Source organism: Chionomys nivalis, chromosome 23 (genome assembly GCF_950005125.1).
Source record: "Chionomys nivalis chromosome 23, mChiNiv1.1, whole genome shotgun sequence".
NCBI lineage: Eukaryota > Metazoa > Chordata > Mammalia > Rodentia > Cricetidae > Chionomys > Chionomys nivalis.
Window position 1 is genome coordinate 623,961 of NC_080108.1, and position 23,886 is coordinate 647,846.

General features: G+C 49.2%; 1 protein-coding gene across 2 annotated transcripts in view; it reads right to left on the reverse strand.

Annotated features, from left to right (window-relative positions):
- Positions 1-258: 258 nt before the first annotated feature.
- The window catches only part of Xrra1 (X-ray radiation resistance associated 1), a 64,663-nt gene continuing 41,035 nt past the window's right edge, over positions 259-23,886 (reverse strand). For both annotated transcript variants that reach the window (XM_057756682.1, XM_057756681.1), the window contains 11 exons: positions 22,864-22,992; positions 22,087-22,295; positions 16,565-16,605; positions 11,503-11,628; positions 7,908-8,001; positions 7,170-7,285; positions 4,936-5,277; positions 3,356-3,554; positions 2,602-2,717; positions 2,353-2,458; positions 259-2,058 (listed from right to left, as the gene is read on the reverse strand). In XM_057756682.1, the coding sequence (XP_057612665.1) occupies positions 1,799-2,058; positions 2,353-2,458; positions 2,602-2,717; positions 3,356-3,554; positions 4,936-5,277; positions 7,170-7,285; positions 7,908-8,001; positions 11,503-11,628; positions 16,565-16,605; positions 22,087-22,295; positions 22,864-22,992 (1,738 nt within the window). In that variant the 3' untranslated portion in view covers positions 259-1,798. The remainder of the gene's footprint in view (positions 2,059-2,352; positions 2,459-2,601; positions 2,718-3,355; positions 3,555-4,935; positions 5,278-7,169; positions 7,286-7,907; positions 8,002-11,502; positions 11,629-16,564; positions 16,606-22,086; positions 22,296-22,863; positions 22,993-23,886) is intronic.

Genomic DNA, 23,886 nt, shown 5'->3' on the forward strand with positions numbered 1-23,886 from the left:
TTTCTGGACCGGAACTGGTTGGGCAGGTGACAGGTGTGAGCACAGTCTGCTTCTCCATCTGTGGGTTCTGATTGCTCACTAGCGTTCTGGGTGACTAGACGATTCAGTTTGAGTTTGTGGAGACAGCAGGATCGGGAGTTCAAGGTCATTCTGGGCTACATGAAATTCTGTCAGAAAATACAAGAAAAAAATGAAAACCATGAGCCGTCTTACCAAGTCTTACTAGAGTAGTAGCAGAGCTGGGGTACAACATAGTGGCTTCCTACTGGGGTTCAGTCAACATTTTGTTACATGTATAGAAAAGGGGGCTCATGCTTGAACTTGCTCTCTATGAAAGTAGCCTCTGGGGTAAGAAGCCAAAGTAAGGAACTCAGAATGATCAGAAACTTAGCAAGGAGAGGCAACCAGCTTATTCGAGGGAGAGAAGGTGGTGCTTGGCCCAGACAAGTGTGCCCTCTTTGGAATGCCCTCACACTGGTTAAGGGGCTTCCATGGGGGTACAGAGAGCAGACCTGGAACTGAGGGACATAGGCAGTCAGGATACATAGTCCATTGTAGCATAACCATTAAAACTGCCATCCTTCAGAGTCAGCTCTGTTCCTGGGGAGACTGAAGAAGCTAGGTTGGAACAGAGTGTGTGTGTAGGTAAGCAGGTAGTAGGTCCATTCTTGAGGATATGTGGCAATAACACATCTGGCGAAGGGAGCAGTCTAGGAGGGTCTCAAGTGGAACCTGGTGGGTTGACAGTGTCACTGTCAGGGTGGCTTCTCCTAACAGTAAAGGAAAGATGGACACTTAGAAGCTCCTGAAAGTCCAGTCTAACAAGCCAAGCACAAATGCCCTGAATGTGGCTGCTGCTGTGGGTCCCTGCATTACCTGTATCCAAGTGAGCTAACTACTTTGTCACCTGGTGTGGCCTGCATAGTGAGGTACATGCACGTGGGCATGACTATGATCACAGCTTAGGGTAAGCACTTTAACTAGCTATTTGCATGCCTGTGAAGTTGAGTTCAATAATGTGTAAATGGTTGTGATTTGGATTTGGGGCGTCTACCTTGCCGAGGGCCAAGAAGCATTCTTCGACGCTGGGGACTGCAGCTCTGTCTGATGCCCCAATCTGATGTAGCCGTCCTCAGGAGAGAAGTCTTAGGGCCCACACAGCATAGCCCTGCTGGACTTCTCCAGACCTTCCTGGGTTAGGTGCTGCCTACTGGGCACACACCAAGAATGCAGCAACTCCAGCCCAGATGTTTGTATTCCTGTCTTCAGCTTGTGTCCTGGATTATGGGACCCTGGGAAACTAGCCCCTCCCCCTTCTCCCAGCCATTATCTCAAAAGGGACCATTCCATCATCTTTCACCCTCACAATGGGAAATCTGTCTACCTGGCCTGGGTCCTCTGCTTTGGTACCCTGCCTCTTGCTGGCTACAGCCCACTTAACTTCTGAGCTTTCTGTGCTACTTCTCTGTCTCAGCACTTATGAAGCTGTCACGAGCGACTCAGGTGGGTTTCTCATAGCCCTCTGGGATGCAGGAATCAGTGGAGATTTTTCCTTAGTGACACCACCACTGTGGCCCTGACCTGGCTTCCAAGAATACTTGGTACCCACTGTATTGCTCTATGGATCACTCTTTATTGCTGCTGGGCCAGCCACCAGGTGTAGCCTGGCCGGGCTCGGAGGCGAGGTCCTGCCGAGCTCCACATGCTGACCACGGAGCGAGATGGAGCCCAAGCCCTCTCTGTTCAGGGCAGGGCACGGTCCAGGGCACAGAGCCCCTGGGGAGGGCGGTGTGTAGCTCTACTCTTTCGAGTCGCTGGCCGTGGGCTCCTGGCAGAACTCGTCCATGAACTCCAGGAAGCGGCCCAACTTGGGCTGGCCCGCGCTCAGTGCGCGACGGGTGGGCGGCCTGGGCGGCGGGCTGGCGGTGAACACAGTCCGCAGCGAGCTGCGCACCAGCTGCCTGTAGCGCGCGCGGAACTCCTTTAGCAGCCGCTTGGCCTCTCGGTACTGCTTCTGGTTCACCAGGCGTTGCTGTGCGCGCCGCTGCAGCACCGCGCCTGCAGGGACGAGAGTAGACAGGGCCAGGCTCGCCGGTTCCTCAGGCCCAGAGATACACAAAGTATGTTGGTGTGTGGAGGCAGTACAGCCCCGACAGTGGGAAGTCATGCCTTAGTTCAAAACTCGAAGGTGCCCGGTGACATGGGAGCCGCCTGCCTGCCTGCCTGCCTGTCCTGCATACACTGTAAAGGGCTTGGGAAATCCACATCCTCCCCTGCTTTCCATGCTCCCTCCTAGTTTCGTACCAGCCCTCCCTAGTAGACACCAGCCTTGATGGGACAGTAGCACCATACCCAGTGGAGCTTCAGTGACGTTCCGAGGGTCCCGCATGCGAATGAGGATGTCATCCAGCAGCTGCGCTTTGGTCTTCCGTGGGGGTGGTATTGGTATCCTCGCAGCCTGGCACAAGGTAAGGAGGTCTGTCGTGTCATGCACTCACAACGACAGGCAGGGGGCAGTAGGGAGTGCTGGGAAATGGGCCTCAAGGTCCCAAGGTGGAGACCTCAAAACTCAGGAGCACAATCAGTGGCTGAGGTGCTTACCCGCTTCTCTTTGGGTATGTAGGGTTTCTGGAAAGTGTCCAGCCTGGGCTTGGAGGAACGGCAGACAAGCGGCTGCTTCAGCATGCGATGCAGGGCCTGCACGTTCTTCTGGATGCCTAGCAGAGAAGGCAGAAACAGGTGTCCCTGACCCTGCTCGGTGCTGGGAAAAGAACTGCAGAGCCCAAGAAAACGATTTACCAGGGCTTTCTGATCTGCGCCCTCCACCCCACCCCAATGTTTCACTATTCATTGGGAGAAATGTCCCTGTGAGCTCAGAGCCTGATGTGGGAAGACTTTGGGCCTCACAGTGATTCCGTAAACTCGGGGGTCACATGATAGGAGTGACTCCCAGGAGACTGGCTCCCAGCAGGCTCTTTGGGAGGCACAGATACTGTTGTCACATCAGAGTAAATAGAATCATAGATGAGAGGGCAGTGCCTCTGCTGCCCCAAACCAGGTGGGGAGGGTTTGGGATGGTCTTCTGGGCCTTAACAGAGGCTGGTGAGAACCCAGGAACCTGGCTTTGTTTGCTCATTAACCCTTCTCTATGAGCAATTTTCCACCCAGGCTGACTGGGCTAATCCAGGCAGTCTTTGAAAAAATCCATGACCCAAAGGAGTGAAGGTTCAGCAAAGGGCAGTGTGATGTTGCCGTGTACTAAGAACCCCCGGCAGACATTCACATGGAGTCAGCATCAGCCTTGGCCTGGTGTGGCCTGCTCTGGGCTGAGAGGATGTCCCTAGCCCTGACATACCCTTTGGCTCCACAAAGGTAGGATCAGGCTTGGCCGTGAGCAGCTCCTCATAGCCATTATACTTGTTGGACATAGGGGCAGACGGCTGCTTCCGCCGGGTCCTCTTTGCCTCTCTGGGTGCAGTTAGTGGTCTCTTTTGGGCATTCTCCTTCGCCTCTAACTTTTCCCTGTGGACGGTGGAGGGTGGCAGTTCATTCACCTGTGCCAGGAAGAAAACACACTCACTTGTTTCCTGCCCAATCCCAACATGGGCTCTGCACAGCTCACGTGTTGGGCCCTCATAAGGGAGAGCTGAGGTATGGAGGAGGCTGAAAGAATAGGTGGTGTGTGCAAACAGGAGCAGGCCTGGACTCCCAGCCATGACAAAGGGCAGTGGCTGCAGCAGTCAAGGAGCAGTGTGCACGCCTAAGAGCAGCACACCTGACAAGTGGCCTGGTGCTGAGCAAGGCCCCCGGGAAGGACCGTCGAATGCCACGCTCAGGGCGCTTGTTTTATATTCTTATTCACTTTGAGGTAAGCCAGGAACATTGTGACTACCCAAATAGTTTTTATACAGTACAGGACGCCCTACCCATGTAGGGATGTTCCGGGGGACCCTGCCAGTTCTTCTAACCTTATGGAGGTTGAACAATCTTTACATGAAATGCCTGGGAGAAGAAGAACGTTTATATTTTAGAATATTTACATGACAAGATGAGATGCCTTGGCACGAGACCCAAGTCTACATGTAAAATTTGTTGATATTTTATGTATATTTTAAATACATAGCCCTAAGGTAATTTCATATATCTTCAGTGATTTTATGCATGAAACAAAAATTTCATGTGGAATTTTCCTCTTGTGGACATGTTGGCACATAAAAAATTCAGAATTCAGAGTATCTGGGATTTCCTTTCTCTACACCAGTGGTTCTCAACCTTCCTAATGCTGCAACCCCTTTAATACAATTCCTTGTGTTGTGGTTACTCCCAAGCATAAAATTGTTTTTGTAGCTACTTAGTAAGTATAATTTTGCTACTTATGAATTATAAGTATGTAAATATCTGTGTTTTCTGATGGTCTTAGGTGACCCATGTGGAAGGGTTGTTTGACCCCAAACGGGTCATGACCCACTGGATATTCATGGTTCCATTTGAATTTCTTCCCCTGCACCACACTTCCTGTTCTCTTTGCCCATATCTCTACCTTGCTAGCGTTTCCATGGCCCTCCTGGTTTGGAACAGAGGCATCCTTCCTCAGGCCTGGTTCCTGAGTTCCCCCAGTCTCAGCACAGATGGCAAGTTCTGTCAGCTTTCCTTTTAGACCATAAGCACCATCAAAGATGGCGCCTGTATCTGAGCCACCTTTGTTCCCAGGACCCAGGGCAGCATGAGAAGGGAGGTAACTTTAGCAAAGGTACAGTAGTGACAAGCCTCTGCCAACCGGCCAGCACCACATCCTGGGGAGATCCAAGGTGCTGTCTGTGCCACAGGGCTACTAGTATCCTGTGAAGCCCCTGACCAGAGAGTACAGTGCAGGTGGCTCGGTGCAGGAACCTGTGGGCAATGCAGCCAGAGGTGGAGGCAGCTGGGGACAAGCACCTGAGTCAGGAAGATGGACTCCGTACTCTTGGCATCGTCATCTGATGGGTGGTCTGGGCTCAAGAGGCCAACTGTACGACTTGGATGGGTCACGGCCTCACTGTGTACGGTGGAGTCGGAGCAGATGGGAGGCATTGGCACAAAGGTCCGGTGAGTTAGGGAAGGGCCTTCTGGGCCCTCAGTAGCCAGCAGTGCCTCATGAGAGGTGTTTTCGGTGGAGGGAAGTTCCTCAGTTCCCAGTTCTGGCTCCTGCATAAAACTTGAGGGAGGCTTGTCTGTGGTCATGCTCAGGTGATGGGGGACCAGAGAATGCCTTGGCACTTTGGGGACGTGGGTTTTCACCTGAATGAGAGAAAGGCTGGATTAGATTGGCTCTCTAGATGAGCTGCATGGTGAGAGTGGAGTCTGGGGAGGCAGGAGGGCCACATGTGCCCTACCCAGAGGACACAGCGTCACTGTATATCACCATGGTGGCTTAGTGGGAAAGGCTCTTGCTGCCAGCCTGGAAGGTGAGAAATGGCTCCCACAAGTTGTCTTCTGACCTCATGTGAGAGGAACAACTGGCCTCTTTCCCAGGTACTTGTCCCGGGCTCTAGGCCTCACAGTCAGGTCAGTGCCACTCTTTGGGGTTTAACAGATGTCTCTCACTCTCCTCAGGGATTTCTACAGGGATGGGGTGGCTGTTTCCCTAAGCCGTGTTTCTCAGGAGCTGTGGAATTACTTAGCTGGCAGGACCAGTTACCATCTTTCCTGCACTGTCTTCCTGTGTGGGGGAAGGGGGAGCGGGAAGAGGGAGGAGGCTTGTCCTTGCCTTGTTGTCTAGGTTTACAGACTGACTACTGGGTACTGTACTTAGGAGCATGTGGATTCCTTGTGAACAGGGCAGACCACTCCCCACCCCTTCCCTCTCCCACAGGGCGAACTGATGGTCTTCATTCCTGCCTCACTGGGGGCTGACCCCCTGCCCTGGGGGCTAGGCTGGTGTAGCTGCCTCTTGTGTGCTCACAGGAAAAGCTCTTCAGTTTTCCTCCTGCCCATGCCTTTGTCCAGGGAGTTGAGGAGAAAAGTCCTAGGACTGGCCTGCATGTGTAGCTCCCCCTCTTGGCACACTGCAGACAGGTTGCTGTCTCAGCTGGTGTCAGGCCTAAGCCATGTTCTGGGGCCAAGTGCTGTGTGTGCCTAGATGTACCCCAGTGCTTTGTTGTTCACAAGCTGATACTCAGATTACTCAGAACCTTAAACAGGAGGAAGGGCGAGGGACAACCCTGAACCCAACACTAACTTGTATCTCGTGAGCTGGTGCACCTCTCTGAGCCTGTTTTCTTGGGAGAAGAGTGAGGACAGAGGTGTGAGTGCCCCGTGGAGTACCAGCCACAGACGATGTAAGAGACAGGCATGTACCCAGCATCAAGCTCACTAGCATCCTCCCCCCGCCCCAGATGGTAGATGCACAGGGAGGTGGTAGATCCTCAGAGCATGCCACAGAAACCCTAAGAATGTCGTCTATTTCTGGCTTAACCCTTGTTCTGCTCCTCTGGGGATTTAAGAGCTTCATTAACTGAAGCAGCCACAGATCAGGTGGCAAGGGACAGATGTGCCTTTGGGGACCAGCAATGTCTGTGTTAGGAGACAGGCACTTTTCACAGATTTTCTGAAACTCCTTTAGATCAGGATGTTAATTACTAATTCAAGGTTCCCAGAGGTGAATTTAAGAGCCCACTCGGAGTGAGAGAATCCAGCCTGCCTACGACGGGCTGTGTATCTAGTTCTGACCACCCAGAGCTGTCACGTGCACCAGGGCCTTGTGTGACTAAGGTCAGTGTAGCTTCATGGCTCCTTCATCTGCCCTTTAAGCAGCTCTGTGAGGTCCAGAGCCGAGACACCAGCCACTCAGATCAAAACTCTAGTCAATTTCAGACGGCTGTAGATAGTGAGGGGTCCTAACTTCAAGGCTGATTTCTCCCCCACTTCTTCTCTGGCCCTAGTTTTTCTATAAAATTAGGGGATCACTGACTTAGTGACCTCCAAGGCTCTTCATTCTCCCTCTTCCTCTTGAGGGCTCTCCGTCTTATCACCCCTGCCTCTAGCTTTGTCTAACAAGAAAGGAAGGCACAGGAGTCAATGGAGAGAGAGGTTCCAGGTTCGGCTGGGGAGGGGTGTTCTCATGCCCAAGCCAGTGCGCATGTTAAAACAGGCTCCACTTCCCCGGGTCAGGGTCCTGTTGGAAGACTTACCTTTCGTGATTCCTTCCGAGGTATCAGAATATGGTGTTTAGCTTTTACCAGTTTCCTCCGCACTAAGCGAATGCCCAGACGCTCCTGGAGGAAGCTCTTTAGCAGTGGTGGGATCCCTGGTATTGTGGAGGAAAACAAGATGATTGACAATTGGCTGTGTGTTTGGCACATATTACTTTGTATGTGTTAATGTAATTGTACTTCTCTTTTCAACCCTAGTTATTCCTAGTCCATAAGCAAGGAAAGTGACACCCAGAGGCTAAGGTGACAAAGTGTAGCAAGGTGTCCCAACAGACCCAGGGCTAGAGCAGACTTCTGGCTGGTAGATGGCCAGAAGATGGTGGGCACTACAGCAGAACTGCATTTAGAATGCTGGCAAAGCTAGCCCTGCAGCTGTGCCAACCCCGGATAGAACTGGAAATGGGACCACAGAGCCCTGCTCTGCAACCAGGGTGCAGCTTATAGAGCTCAAATAAGGGTGAGAAAATTCAAAATGCCCAGCTTTTTTTTTCCTCAAGTTACCTTGAGCAGACCATAGCCACTGTGAACTTTTGTTTCCACCAAAGTTCTTGAGGTTAGTGCCTGTTTGCCGTGGCTGCTGTGCTCCCCTCTCCAGGCAGACAACCCCCCTCCCCTCCTTGGCCTGCTCTATCCCCACCTTAGCTTCTAAGGTGAGAGTGAGGGTTCGAGGGCTAACACTGAGCGCTGGGTTGGGGGACAAATCCATGGCCGCCATACCTCGTGTATGTGCTACCAGAGGGTTGTTGTGGAAGACAAGCTCACAGAGAGAGGGGAAGAGAGCTGCTGGCAGGACAGCATCCTCCTTTGCGATCTGGAACAAGGGCAGGAGACATGTTAGTGCTCCCCACCCAGGTAAGGATGGCTGCAGGACAGATGTGAGAATGATGGACAGGAGGCCATGCCTTATCCCTGCACCACTGCCTGCTCAGGCACTCCTGTCGAAAGATTCTGTTACCACTGCTTCATTATATGAGTGTTTTGCCTGTGTGACCTCAGAGGCCAGGGCCAGAAGAGGGTGTCGGATCTCTCTGAACTGGAATTACAGTTGGTTGTGAGCTGTAGGTGCTCTCCAGCCCTCACTGCTGCACCTTTAAGAGTTAGAAATCTCTCTTATCCACACTGAACATATCCAGAGTAGAAAGGATATTGGTGGCCAAATAATCAGAAGCATTTGTCTCAAAGAGCCTTGAGGGTTGGCACAGAGGGCACTGACTGTGGATGCAGATGGTCGTCCTCATGGCAAACCTACAAACCCCAGCATCCCGTCAGCAATGGTCCTTGGCACTTCTTTCCATTGCCCTAGGCACCAATGGATCAGGTGAAGAGCACCAGAGGGCAGGGACCCATATCAAATGAAATGAAGCTGAGCCACGGCAAGGGACACCATCTCATGGCTGGACATCTCAGGACTGGCTGGGGCCAGGGGCTATAGTGCTCCTGCACACTTGGCCTGTAAGTGGTCAGGCCAGACTGCATGACAAAATTCACACAAGCATTGTTAAGCAGAGTAGCTAGAACGTGGGGACAGCAGTGGGTTTCAGAGGAGCCCAGAGTGCAGTTGGACGCAGGGACACAGAGGCACAAGGGTGGCAGGGGAAAGATAGACTCTTCAGATGTCTACTGGATCCTCACTGGACTGCACTGGAGTAAATGCCTTCTCATGGCTGGTCATCCAGCTATCCCAGCACTTGGTTCTCGAGATTGCAGGCCACTAAAGTTCATGTGAAGAGCCAGGCAGTAAGAGCTGGGACACAGTCTCTGCTCCTGACTCAGCCCTGGACAATCCATGAGCAAATTAAATTCCATATAATTTTAACACATCATGAAACACTATCCTTGTTGAATGTACCTGAAAATATAAAGGCCACTCAGTCCAGAGGCCGCAGCAAGCCATTGGCTCACTCAGTTTCAATAGATCACCATCTTGCTTGTACTCATATCGCCTCTGCAGAGCTAAGGGGCGAAAACAGACCAATCTATTGTCTGGTCCTTTATTAAAAAAAAAAAAAATGCTGGGTTTGAGGATGTGGCTTAATGGCAGAAAGCATGCCTACCATGCTGAAAACATGTTACCAAAAAAACTTGTGGGCCTGTGCGCTAGGGCCCAGAGAAGGAGGCTCAGTCTCCAGGCTTGCCTGTGGTGTGTGTGATGGTGGCCCAGGATGGCACAGGGAGAGGCAAGCACTACAATGGGATATGTAAATTAATTCAGTCAAGATACAAGATCCTGTTTATAATTAAAATATGAAGGAAGTTGAGTGGCACCCAGGGTATGTGGTTGCCCTGGGTGATGCCAAGCCCTAGCTGAAAGGCATGGACTCAGGGCTAGCTGATTAGCAGGCAGAATCTGATCCCAGGCTAGCTGCTTCCTATGGGGTGAGTCAGATGACTTCAGGGGCACAGTCAGGTTTCAGTGGTAGCCTCCAATTTCTGTCCAACCCAATATAACAAATCTATGAGCTATTAAATACTGGTTAAAGTTTGAGTTAAAATGACTGTTTTGCTTTTGACACAACACTTCTAAGTGAACATCTGGGAAAGAGAACTTTTCTGTTTGGAGGCAGAATTGGTTTTTAAAGCTTGTACCTTTGGTAAACCAAACACTGGTTTTGAAACATGTATCTGTGTCTGTGGTGTGCTGCAAGCAGCACTCATGAAGTCTTAGTGCGCACCGTGCATCGTGTTATTCTGGATGCTAAGGATACATGTGTAAGTAACACACAGCATAACACTCGTACCAGGCAACTGACAAGGGGGCCACAGTGCCAGGAGTTAACTGTCATACAGAATCATGGTCAGGACACAGGAGCACTACCCTACCCCAACAAGAACAAGCCAGGCAAGCCACGTCCCAACTGTTGTGAAGCTGGCAGTAAACTCTGGCTCACCTGTGGTCCGTGCCAGGGCTGCGTGTGCTTTAAGGACTAATTAACTAAAGACTGCAATGAACTGTTAAAATCAAGCTGTGGTCAGAGCAAGGCAGTGAGGCTCCTGAGGGTGTGGCTATGGTGTGTGATAAGACAAGACCACAGAAAGCTTCATCGTGGGACAGCACCACGTGTAACATGCCTGGGGGAGAACAGCTGCCCTTGCAGGAGAGGCTCCCTGCTGCCCAGAAAGAACAGCCAACCCCCAGACCTGGCATCTGGGAAAGGGAGCACTTGCTACTCCTGAGGTGGAGTAGAAAAGCACCTGGGTCCTGCACAGTAGAGATTTCCTGCTGCCATGGGGGCAGCATGGTAGGACCACAAGAGCTCCGGCTTGGAGAGACAGGACCAAGTGGGTTGGAGCCCATCTTGGGCTGGCAAGTGCCAAAGAACAAGCAACAGTAGTCTGCTAGGAAGCAGAGAAGCTAATGGGATCAGCCAGAGATGCAGGGACCTGGGGAAAGACTGAGAGCTGCAGACGGGAGCAGCAGAAAACCACTCTCACAGCCTGTAGTCTGAAAGGGATGCGCTTTAGCACAGATGACATAGGCCACAAGTGCAAGGGTAGAGACATAGACTGATGCCCACGGAACCCACAAGTCAAAGACAAAACCACAGGGAAAATAAAAAATACTTTAGGTGAACGAAAAACACAGGCTGGGTGTAGCTCAGTAGATGGACATGTGTAGTGTGCATGAGCGCTTGCATTTGTTCTCCAAGAAGAAAACAGCCAAGGGTCTATACATAGAGAGGAGACAGCCGAAGTCAGACACATGGACTTTTCAATCTGTTGTGTTCCCCCAACCCTTTCACCTGATGAAACTCGATGACTCAGATCTAAGTTCAGACACCACTTTTCCTTGGCCAAACATGAGGTCAGACCCAGTATCATACACTGCTTCACGGTGCTGTGTATTCCTCATAGCACCAACCATGCTGACATTGTGACTGCCTGTTCTGTGTCAGTCTCTCAGCTGACAAGCTCTGAAGGCCCATGGCTTTTTCTTTTACACAGTCTCTCTTGCTCAGGCCAACCTCAAACTCACCAGGCAGCTGACCTTGATCCACCTGCCACTACCTCCCGTGTGGCAGGATCACAGGGATGTGACACCACACCTACTTTATGCCACACTGGGCACTGAAACCCTGGGTTTAACACATGCCGAGTGTACTCTATCAACCAAGCTCCAGCCCTAGTCTGGAGGTCTTCAAACGTGTACCCAGTGTCTAGCACAAAGGCCAGTACATGGCAAGTGCCAAATAGCCTTCCCTGCTTTGAGAACCAGAGCCACACTATGCAGGGAAGAAATTGCTGGACTTCAGGCCAGAATGGTTCACATCCCTTCCTCCCATCCATGCCCCAAGGAAACATCAAAAGCAGTTACCTTGTTGTAGGCCAGGCTAAGGTATCTTAGCTCTGGGAAAGGTGGGGCCAGCGTCTGGTTCCTTGCTTTTAGTGACTTCACAGGAAGAATCTCAAATATGGGAGGAAGTGAACATATCTTGGCTGTCTTAGAAGGAAAAAAGTCAGAGTCAAAGTGTCACAATGATTTGAAAAAGAAAAAAGAATCTGAGACTGGCAGCAGTCAAATGCCCTTTCTATTGGGTGCAGTGAAAAGACCTCTTTGTGAGTCTGGCCAAAGGGACAATTTGGGGTCATAAAGGCCAGAAATCTGACTCCACATTCTCTGAGGTCACAGAGCTAATTCTCCAGTGGCCGAAGTTCCAATTTCAAGTTCCCTGGGGTCACAGAAGATCACAGGAGTGTTGTAAAAACCAGAGGCTCCTGCCCTTCCTCCAGTGATGAGGCAACTTGGCCCTGGCTAGCACTTCTGTGCAACTCAGCTGAAATTTCCCCGAAGGTAGAGGAGGTATTTACACTGATAAAGGCAATCAATCAGTCGATTGATTGACTGAGTGGGGAACTCCTAACCCCTAGGCCCCTAGCCCCCAGTTTTCATTCAGGGTGGAGCAACAACCAAGACCCAGTGACCAGAGCCAGGCTCAGCCTGATGGCAGGACGCCTCTTCGTCCAGATCACCTGTTGTTGGCAGAGGCTACTCAGCTCGTTCAATGCTCAGCCCCAAAATAATCACACACAAACTATATTATTTGCAATGCCTTTTGGACAATAGCTTAAGCATGTTTCTGGCTTACTCTTATATCTTAACCCATTTCTATTAATCTGTGCATCGCCACATCGCTGTGGCTTACTGGCAAGGTTCTGGTGCATCTGTCCCTGGCAGTGAATACATGGCATCTCCCTGACTCTGCCTTCTTTCTCCCAGAATTCAGTTTAGTTCCCCACCCCCAGCCCTGCTATAAGCCCAAAGCAGCTTCTTTATTAATCAATGGTAATCACAGCATACAGAGAGAAAACCCACATCACCTCCCCTTTTCTGTCTAAATGAAAAGGTTTTAATTTTAACATAGTAAAATTACATATAACAAAATAGATATCAAGAATGATACTTACAATATTTATATCTACTTTATATTTTATCATATCTAAAGAAACTATCATTGTAACTAATTCCATCAAAGACTCCAGAAGGATATAATATTACCTAAGTTAACAGGAAGTGCACTGTAAGCAACTTCCAAAAATTCTAGAATTGACAGAGACATCTGGCTGCCTGGACAGTCACCCAAAGTTCTTCTGTACCATTGGGACATCCATCTTCAGCCTACTGGCCCATAGTATCCAGCAGACTTTTCCATGAGGCAGGGAATTTCAAAGACTATTCCACCTATATTGGCAGTTTCTCAGTCACTTTCTTCTGTGTCCTGTTGAATGTCAGGCAGATTCTTTCATAAAGCAGAAACCCTGAAAGATTGTCTCACCTTTAAGCAAGTTCAGCAGTCATTTCTCTGTGGGTCCTGCATGTTCAGTCAAGCAGTCCAGGCAAGAGCAGTTTCTTGCCCAAACGGCTAACAAACTCCATGAGGAGCCTCTTCAATGTCCATCATACTCTTGAAGTTATTGGCGCTGCCAGGAGCAGATGTGTCTCATTGTCATGAAAAGTCCTAAGTTCTTAAAACATTTTAAATGCCATATTCTGTAGTCTTTAAAAGGTCTGAAGAATGCCTATCCATCTGAAATACATCTCTGTACATCTAGAAAATCTAACATGGCTATAAGCTTGACTATTATAGATGACTCTCCATTAACCTTAAGAAATTAATATTTCTTAATTATACATTACATTTTTAAATGAGCTGCGCAAACACAATACCTTAAGAGCAGAAATATACAAATACCAAAATTGACCTAAGATTTGTATCAATAGAGCAAGATCCATACCAATGCAACTCTCTGTAGCAACCTGTAGTTCCTGGGCTCCCTACAGCCTGGAGTGCCTCAGGGCCAACGTAGGATCAAGCATGAAAATGGAACTGATGGATTAACCATGCCAAACACTTATGTTCCATGAATTGCATGAATTCAAAGGACATGGCAAGGGTAAGATAATTGGGCTAACATGAACCAAGTGCCACTAACTGCTGTATGATCTTGATATAATCATTCTACCATCCTTTGTTCCATAGGTGGATGTGTGGAACAACAACTTTGGGCCAAATATTTCATGTCCTTCTGAGCCAACTGGTAAAGCCACACAAATAAGGCAGGCCAGCATGAGGTAAAACAGAAATGAGCAATAATGATTCCTCTGGTCCATGTCACCCCTGAAATCTGAGAGAGCAGGGTACAGTGACAGCAACAGAAATCTCTACTATTCAGCTCCCTGTGACAGGGGTTGAAGGACTGCCTCTGACTCCTTAGGGGCCTACAGCTATCTCTGTGCAACTCTCAATTTTTGGTCATATCCCTGCTCAAGTCCACACATACACATTTAAGGGGTTGCCATCATCCTTCAAGGCAGAAGACACAAGAGTAATTAAGACATGTTCAAGATTCTAGATGCAGACTGCAGGCAGATCACCCCCACCATGGGAAGAGAGGGAGAAGCAATTATCCCATAAGGCAGTGGAGGCTGCCCCTTGAGTGTGAACAGTCATCGCGTGACTGAACCCCATCACCCACAAGCATTATTTTCCTGAGAGACTACATCCAGAACCAGACCTGAAATGATGGATGGGTCACACAGAGATGAACCAAGGCTGAAGGACTGTGTATACATAGTGCCCACCAAACAGTCTCTTGTTCTACCCCTACATAGCCTGGGCTCTTCTCAGTACCCCAGGACAAGGGTTAGTCACTGGTTCCTGTTTCTTCTCAGTGTGGTCACACTGCATAATAAATTATTTTCTTCCTTGGCCACCACTTGTCTCCCTGAACTCTTGAGGAAGTAGGCGGCAAGAGACTGGCCTGTTAGGACCCCTGCAGGGTCAGAATTAGAGCAAGACTGGGTAAGCAAAAAGAGTCAGGGTAGAGCACAGACCAGGAAACCCAGAGAACCAGGCTCAGAGTACTGAGGGCATGACTGACCTCTCCTAGAGGGGCATGCATCCCACTTTCACAGAGAGGAGACCCATGACATCTCTACCTCCAGTTCACCTTCCGGTTTTCTCAGGTACTGAACTGTAAGCACTGACAATCCTGTCAACTGTCATTTATTTCCAAGGAATATCCCTTGTCACAGGCCCTTCCATCCAATATGTCCTTTTGCAATGTGATCCTTGACACTGCCCCACCCAAATGGGCAGCTGCCGTTTCTATATTTCTAAAAGTATGCTGGCTGCCTTTTGGCAAAACATTTATCTGGTTTCTCTCCCAGACTCCTGGCATTGAGCTTCTAAAGCCCTGGGAGTTTCCTAAGTGATGCCTGTCTGTTACCAGGGTTCCCTTAGTGATGGTCTGTCTGTTACCAAGGTTCCTTGAACCACATTTTCATTTTGCTAATGGGATGAGGATCAGACCCGGTTGGAGGGTGGGGCTCTGAGCTCAAACACGCATCTGAGAAGATGCTCTACCAAAGCTGCATGCTGAGGCTCAGGAGAGCTTCCTGGTGGGTAAGTACATCGACTTACCTGCCAGGAGGGCGGGATGCCAGGTTCCCTGGGGTGGGTACACACGTTTTGCACCTTAGGAGCCTTCTCATTCTGCTGGCCTCATTTTTTGTCCTTTCTATCACCACTGTGGTTGTTTGACCCTTTCTCAAGTTCTGAGTTCTACAAGGTACTGAACCTCAGAGGAGAGGGTTGTGGGGACTCCCAAGTTTATAGCACGTCAGTCACAGTGTGGACATCTTACTGTCTTCTTCCTTCATGACTGGCACCTAGAGTGAGGGCAGTTTTCTTAGGAACTCTACCCCTAAACTTGATCTTAAGCTCTGGGCTGGTTAGTGTTGTCACTGTGCTGTCATCCTGCCCTCTAGTTTGCTTTGACAAAAGAATGTGGCCAATGTGACCCGGTTGGAATTTCACACTCTTCTGTGCTTGCCTTGCTCTCTTGAGACCTGAAACTGCCCTGTTGTTAAGACCATGGTGTAAAGACAATGTGGAAAGGCCACGGCACACCACATCCTTTGAAGCTCAGCTGCCTGCAACACCAGCAGAACCATCTTGCTAGCTCCAGTAGTTCTGGGAAGTAATCAGCTGAACTGAAGTCAGTCAGTGGTTGGTAGTTTTGTCGTGCAACCACAGTGAACCGGTACAGTTTCTGACACAGTTGTATCTGTGAGGAGGTAGCTCATCTCTCAAGGGTATGGGTTGGCTGGATGTAGACATGCACACCTTGCTGCAAATGGAGGCATCAGTATTTAGTCTACATGTATCCTCTCTCCATGAACTTGGTTAGTGAGCTCTGCCCTGAGACGAAAACCAGTCTTCTCTGTTGACAAAATCAAAAGGTACACCTTTGACAGCGAGGCTCAGATCTGGGCAGCAGTACAGGAAATCTATTTTTTTTTTTTTCGAGACAGGGTTTCTCTGTGGTTTTGGAGCCTGTCCTGGAACTAGCTCTTGTAGACCAGGCTGGTCTCGAACTCACAGAGATCCGCCTGCCTCTGCCTCCCAAGTGCTGGGATTAAAGGCGTGCACCACCACCACCCGACAGGAAATCTATTTTTTGAGGCCTTTGTGACAGGGCTCTTCTGAGTTCCTTCCTGGTGGCAGTCTCAATTTTATAACCTGAGATAGCTTTTGTCACTACTCTCTGCTAAACAGTGTATGAAGGCAAGAGAGGGGCAAGCCTGTGGAACGATGAGGTCAGGGCCTGGTCCGTTCCCCCGCCACGTCCCCAGTGGTCAGCATAGGGCTGAACCTCAGTAGGTGCTCAGCAAAGACTTGTTCACTTAGTGTGACCTAGAGAAATATCTCTTGTGGATCTGTTACTTGTTCAACTATAAGACCTTTCACCGTGTCAGGGAACAGGAACCCAGGTGAGACTGGAAGTGGGACAGCACCTGCTCTGTGTAAGGCCATGGGTTCGTCCCTACACGGATAGTGAGCAAACAAACACAAACGTGAAGCAGTTCCTCCTACCTCTGAGGTCGAAAATCCAGGATAAGATGAGAACACAACCTCTGAAACGACAAAAGACAGAGGAAAGGTTGGTGAGAACACCCACTGATCTCAGAGGGTCGGGGCTGCGCGCCTTCCCCGCTGTGTGCTCTGGTGCCTCCCAGACTGTCTCTGTGCTAACTGGAAAAGGATCAGATTAGGATGATACCCAACCGCCTTAGCCGGGCTGCTGAGGCCAACGGTTGGTCCCCTCCCTGCTTCTCCCATCATATCTCACCTCAGCTCACTCACAGTGTTTCAGTCACATGGACCTTCGTCCTAACTTTGTAACGTGCAAGCTCTTTGTAGCCCTGGTGCTGCTGGGAAGCCTGCGTGGAGTAGGAAGCTAACCAGGTGGCTCATGAGAGAGAAGCACAGAAAAAGACATCTCATCTGGGAAGCTCAGAACAGCTGATACAGGGAAGAGGCTGAGAAGGAGCTCATCCTGGGGACCAGGGCAGAGCACCCGCGGGACTGCATCCTGTGCAGCCCCTCCTCCAAGATTCTAACTCTCCTGATTCCAGCCTCTCCACACAAAGAAAACCCCAGGCTCTGGTGCCATCATGGCGTGGAAACAAGAGTAGTAGGCACCGCACACCCTGAGTTCATGAGGCAATCACAGCCCTGATCGCCAGTCCTCACAGGAATCGCCACGGAGGAAAGCATACACTAGTCACCTCCTGGACTATCACAGCCGAGGGGCAGGGGTCTTGCCCAGGGAGTGCAAGACTGACTCAACACTGATAAAGTCCATCCAGAGTTATCTCACCCCCTCAAAGAAATGTGGTACCCCCACCCCATCAATCTATTGTAGAGGTTGGTGGTGCATGTCTCTAATCCCAGTACCGGAGAGGCAGAGACAGGCAAATTTCTGTGATCAGCCAGAGCTACATGGTGAGACCCTGTCTCAAATTGTTTTTTCACCTTCCCCCTACCAAAAATCAATCCATGTAATTACCAGCTCAACAGATTTATTTTTATTTTTTTATATTTATTTATTATGTATACAATATTCTGTCTGTGTGTATGTCTGCAGGCCAGAAGAGGGCACCAGACCTCATTACAGATGGTTATGAGCCACCACGTGGTTGCCAGGAATTGAACTCAGGACCGTGGAAGAGCAGGCAATGCTCTTAACCACTGAGCCATCTCTCCAGCCCAACAGATTTTTTTTTTAAAAAAAAAATAAAATGGATGAGTATACCCCTTACTCCACAACCTCTCCAGCAAACTTGTGCAACCACTTTGGAAATCAGTGTGGCGGTTTCTCAGGAAATTCAGGATCAACCTACCCAGGACCCAGCAATACCACTCTTGGGAATATACCCAAGAGATGCCCTATCATATTACAAAAGCATTTGTTCAACTATGTTTATAGCAGCATTATTTATAATAGCCAGAACCTGGAAACAACCTAGATGCCCTTCAGTGGAAGAATGGATGAAGAAAGTGTGGAATATATACATATTAGAGTACTACTCAGCGGTAAAAAACAATGACATCTTGAATTTTGCATGCAAATGGATGGAAATAGAAAACACTATCCTGAGTGAGGTAACCCAGACCCAAAAAGATGAACATGGGATGTACTCACTCATAATTGGTTTCTAGCCATAAATAAAGGACGTTGAGCCTATAATTTGTGATCCTAGAGAAGCTAAATAAGAAGGTGAACCCAAAGAAAAACATATACCATCCTCCTGGATACTGGAAGTAGACAAGATTGCCGGGCAAAAATTGGGAACTTGGGGGTGGGGTGGGATGGGGGTAAGGGGAGATAGGGAGAGAGAAGGGAGAAGGGGAGGATTGGGGAGAGCTTGGGGGAATGGGATGATTGGGATAAAGGAAGGGTGGATATGAGAGCAGGGAAGCATATATCCTAATTAAGGGAGCCATCTTAGGGTTAGCAAGAGACTTGACTCTAGAGGGGCTCCCAGATGTCCAGGGAGATGTCCCCAGTTAGTTCCTTGGGCAGCTGAGGAGAGGGAACCTGAAATGGCCCTATCTATAGCCATACTGATGACTATCTGGCATATCACCATAGAACCTTCATCTGACGATGGATGGAGATAGAGACAGAGACCCACATTGGAGCACCGGACTGAGCTCCCAAGGTCCAAATGAGGAGCAGAAGGAGGGAGAACATGAGCAAGGAAGTCAGGACCACGAGGGGTGCACCCACCCACTGAGACAGTGGGGCTGATCTAATGGGAGCTCATCAAGGCCAGCATGACTGGGACTGAAAAAGCATGGGATAAAACCGGACTCTCTGAACATGGCAGACAATGAGGGCTGATGAGAAGCCAAGGACAATGGCACTGGGTTTTGATCCTACTGCATGCACTGGCTTTGTGGGAGCCTAGCCTGTTTGGATGCTCACCTTCCTAGACCTGGATGGAGGGGAGAGGACCTTGGACTTCCCACAGGGCAGGGAACCCTGACTGCTCTTTGGACTGGAGAGGGAGGGGGAGAGAAGTAGAGGGAAGGGGAGGGAAATGGGAGGTGGGGAGGAGGTGGAAATTTTTTCAATAAAAATAAATAAAATTCAACACTAATTCACAGGGGAAAAAAAGACCTCTCAGCAAACTAGGAATACATGCAGATTTCTTTAAATTTGATATAAAGTGTCTATAAAATATATTCAGCTAATATACTTTAGAAATACTGAACACTTTTCTCCTAAGGTTTGGAAGAAAAATTCACATCACCACTTCTATTCAACACCATACTGTTTGGGTCAGCCTATAAAGTGATAAGACGGTGCTAAGAACTATTACGACAAGAAAAGAACACACATATAGGGCATCATTTATAGATGCTGCCACCATGGACACAAAGAATTCAGGAGAGCCTGCAAGTGACTGGAAGAGAGAAATAAACTTGGAAACGTTGTTGGTGATAGGCGTTCAATATGTCTGTGTACGAGCAATAAATTATGGGACTGAAATATAAAAATCAACACCATTGATAGCATAAAAAGAGATCAAAAATCCAGGAACATAGTTAATGATAGATGTGCATGGTCTTAGCCTTGGAAACAACGGAACACTCCTGGGAGGAGTTTTAGAAGACCGTGGAATCAGGCTGGAGAGATGGCTCAGTGATTAAGAGCACTGGCTGCTCTTCCAAAGGACCTGGGTTCAATTCCCAGCACCCACATGGCAGCTCACAATCTTGTGTAGCTTCAGGCTCACGGGAACCAATGCCCTCTTCTGGTCCCTTTGAGCATTGCATGCATGGGGTGTACAGAAGTACATGTAAACAGAACACCCCTGAAAACTGATAGGCTGTGTTCTTATTCTGGAAGACATGATTTCCACCTTGACCTATATAGTCAGTGCACTTCCAGCCAAATCCCAGTGGGACCCTGTTGGAAATGGACAATTCCTAAATCTCGGTGGAAATGCTGGGACTTTTAGTGATGCCAGGAGCTGTTGGGCACAACGGACCTCAAGAACTTCACTCCTGAGCAGCTAACCTAGTTATGAAGCTACAGTGCTTTCATTTATGGAACTGTTTCAGCATGGAAGGGTAGCAGCATTTGGTAGGGAGACTGTGTTAAAAATGTATTTGCAGCCAGGTGGTGGTGCACACCTTTAATCACAGCACTCGGGAAGCAGAGGCCGGTGGATCTCTGTGAGTCTCTGTGAGTTCGAGGCCAGCCTGGTCTACAGAGCGAGTTCCAGGATAAGCTCCAAAGCTACACAGAGAAACCCTCTCAAAAAACATATATATGAAAATAGCTGTATGCAAAACTGTATAATAAATGAAGAAAGAATTTTTTTAAAAAGTCTTTCTAGGGAACCCACGGAGGTGGGCAGGCCAGTGGCAGGACCAAGCTCAGGTCTGGCTGCAGTCAGCCCCACCCCCACCCCATGTGTGTAGTTACCAGGAGGAAGTGAGACATCTGAGAGTTGTCAGGAAGAATGACTTTTGGAAGCTATAGTGACTCACACACTCACACTGTCACCTGACAGTGTCTCCCTACTCAGTGGGGAGCACAGGTCTTCCAGTTAATGGTGCTGGGTCACAAAGTACATACATGCAAGCAAGCAAATGCTGACTCTGCCTCACACTATATATGAAAACCTTAGGCAGATCATTGACCAACATTTGAGCACTCGAGCTTTTACAAGAACATATGGGAAAATATCTCCATAGTCTTGAGAGAGGCTCCAAAGTCTTAAAACAGGCAAGAAAAACAATGACATAAAATAATGACGAGTCAGATTTAATTGAAAGGACTTCTGTCCATCAAATGCCATTAGGATGAACATGGCCTGGGAGTTGTAGCTAGTTGGTAGAGGGCTGGCTGAGCATTTGTGATCCCAGCAGTGGCAGAACAGGAGGAAGAGGAAGAACAGCAGGAGGAAGAAAAGAAACTACCCACTAGATTTCTGTAACATTTATAAAGGATTTGTGTCCACAGTTATAAAGAATCTGGCAAATAAAGAAAAAGATATGCACTCCAACTTAAAAAACAGGTAGAAGTCTTGAGTATTTCCCAAAGAAACATTGAATAGATAACACAAACAGATAACAACATCACTAGTTATCTGAGAGATGGGAATGAAACCACCATGCGATACCACTACCTACCCAGCAGGACAGCTAACCTGAACTTTCAAGCATTGATGATGTTATGGAGTAGCTGGGAATCACACACAGCAGAGTGGACGCGAACGCTGGGATAGCCACGCTGGGACAGCCACACTGGCAAATGTTCAACAGACTTGGAGATGTTTAACAGGCAAGTTGTCTCCTGGGTGAATCCCCAAGGAAGTGGGGGCATGTGCCTATCAAACGATGAGAGGGTGCTCACAGCAGTTCACAGCCTCCCACTAGGTATAGCCAGTGTCTCTCCTCAGTAAAAAGGAAATAAATCATGGTGTGCGGAGTATATAGGAGCAGGGGAAAGTGTGTGCAGTAATATTAACCCAGTGACAACACTGAGTGAAACAGCACCAAGTCCATGCTGTGCAGTTCCACACAAGAACTTCAAACTGGACAAGGGAGGTTACTCTAAGGAGGAGGGAATGTTCTGGATTGTGATGTGAGTGATGGGTAAACAGGTGGCAGATGCAGAGGAACACAGGAAGTCCAACCCAGACGTGTGCCCTCTATACTCTCCTGGGGTTTACAACATGGGAATGTGTCTTTCCTTTCTGCCTCGGGAGGATGCCATGTGGATGTGACTCTAGGAACTGTGGAGCCATCCTGAGAACCTCGTAGGAATCAGCAAGCCAGCGCCCAAGGAGGGTGGAAAGGCCCAGAGCCCTTGAAGTCATGGACGCGCCTCAGGCTTTCCCGACTCCTGAGTTTCTTAATATATGAGAATTTTTACAAGAATTATCCACTTTTAGTTGGAGTTGTAGAGCACCTCACCTGACAGAAATGGTTAGGAAGTCTAAGCCCTTCATTTAGAGTACAGGGGCTCCCAGAACCAACCCCCAGAAGCCCATTCCCTGATGGAGCAAGCACCAGGACCCAAGGACATGGCTCACCTGTGCGGTCAACGTCCTTCTTCATGGGCAGTACAGTATAATCTGGCTGCTCATCCGGGGTCTCAAATACCCACGTCTGGGGCTGTAGCTCTTTCTGGGCATTCGGCCCCTCCGTAACCCAGTCCCCTGATGATCCATCACGGAGCTGAACCTGTTGTAGGTACGGGATCCGGAAAATCTTGTTTTGGTCCAGGCTCAATTTCTTCAGTCTTCAATTAAGGAAAGTAAATTCAGAATCACATCAGGGATACCACCTCTGGGGTATTACTGAGCAAGCTGGGGAACACACATGGATTCAGGCTTGGACATGGATACCTGTTGTGTAACCCTGAGATGGGGGGCACTTACCTTCTCTGTGGCCCGATGGCCTTACCTCATAGTGGGGATGAGGTTTATTAATCTTTAAAGCTCTAGTGAAGACTAAATGAGACAGTATGTAAACAGTTGGGCACAGGAGAACTCAGTAAATAGTAACTAAATTCCAAGCAGAACTTGGCAGCTAAAGTTCTGTGTGTGTGTGTGTGTGTGTGTGTGTAGGGACTTGTCTTCTTTTTCAGGGTCAGGGTTCTACCCTGGGTTGTGGCTAATCCTACACACGATCAGAAATAACCTTCCTGATGCTGCATTTCTCTGCCAGGCTAAGCTCAGAGAGAGAACTTCCTTGCCCAAGGCCACACAGCAGAGACCTCTGGAGGAGCTGGGATTTCACCCCATGCAGCACTCAGGGTGTGAGCCCCACTGGGTTGGGGATGGTGCAGAGGCAGGCTGTGACATTACCTCCTGAGCCCAGCCAGGCTGGCAAAGCAGCTGGGATTGGACAGTTTGTTGTCATCCAGCATCAGGGTCTCCAGGGCCGGGAACCTCAGGATGTACTTCTTGCTCGTCAATGATGTCATGGATGCCTCCCTGTGGGCGCAGAGATCTTGGGTACTGAGCAAAGGTAGCGATGAGAGCCACTATCCCCAGGAAGAAGGGGAGGACAGAGAGCTGACCAGGGGGATTAACCAGCTTCAAAACTTCCCTGGAGCCGGGCGGTGGTGGCGCACGCCTTTAATCCCAGCACTCGGGAGGCAGAGGCAGGCAGATCTCTGTGAGTTCGAGACCAGCCTGGTCTACAAGAGCTAGTTCCAGGACAGGCTCCAAAACCACAGAGAAACCCTGGCTCGAAAAACCAAAAAAAAAAAAAAAAAAAAAAACCAAAAACCTCCCTGGTACCAACAAGAGATCCATGCAGAGATGATCAGAAGGTATAATTCCCACCCACTGGCCCCCTCCCCCAAATCCTGCCTGTCCACACTGGCCACTGCATAGGGAAATTTCACTGACAGTGGGCTAGGCTGGGGTAGTCGGGTCAGCAGCTGTGCTGATGGGTCAACACCAGGATGAATGAAGCATGACTAAGTTGTATAGAAAACGCTGCAGATGGCACACTGTACAGTTCTGGCCAGAGGCGACTCCTGGGTATCCTTTTGTCATCCACCCTGAGGACTGGTAGCCACAGGAACAATATGCTCTTAGCTTGGACCATGGCCGTGCCATCAAGGTTTCCTTGAAGAATTCCCAAAACACCTGAGAGTAGGATTTAAGAGGCTGAGGTCCTGAGGTGGGCAGGAAGTAGTGGCATTTTAGGTGTGACTGTTAATGTGGCCTTGTGCTTCCAAGGTGGATGAGGCCTAGGTTGCTCTAAAGACACAGGGGCAGATGACTCAGATCTCAGTTTCATCCCTCCTTGCACATTCCGCTTCAGTCATAAAATATGCACACATTCCATGCATGAGATATAGGCACACAGGCAACCAG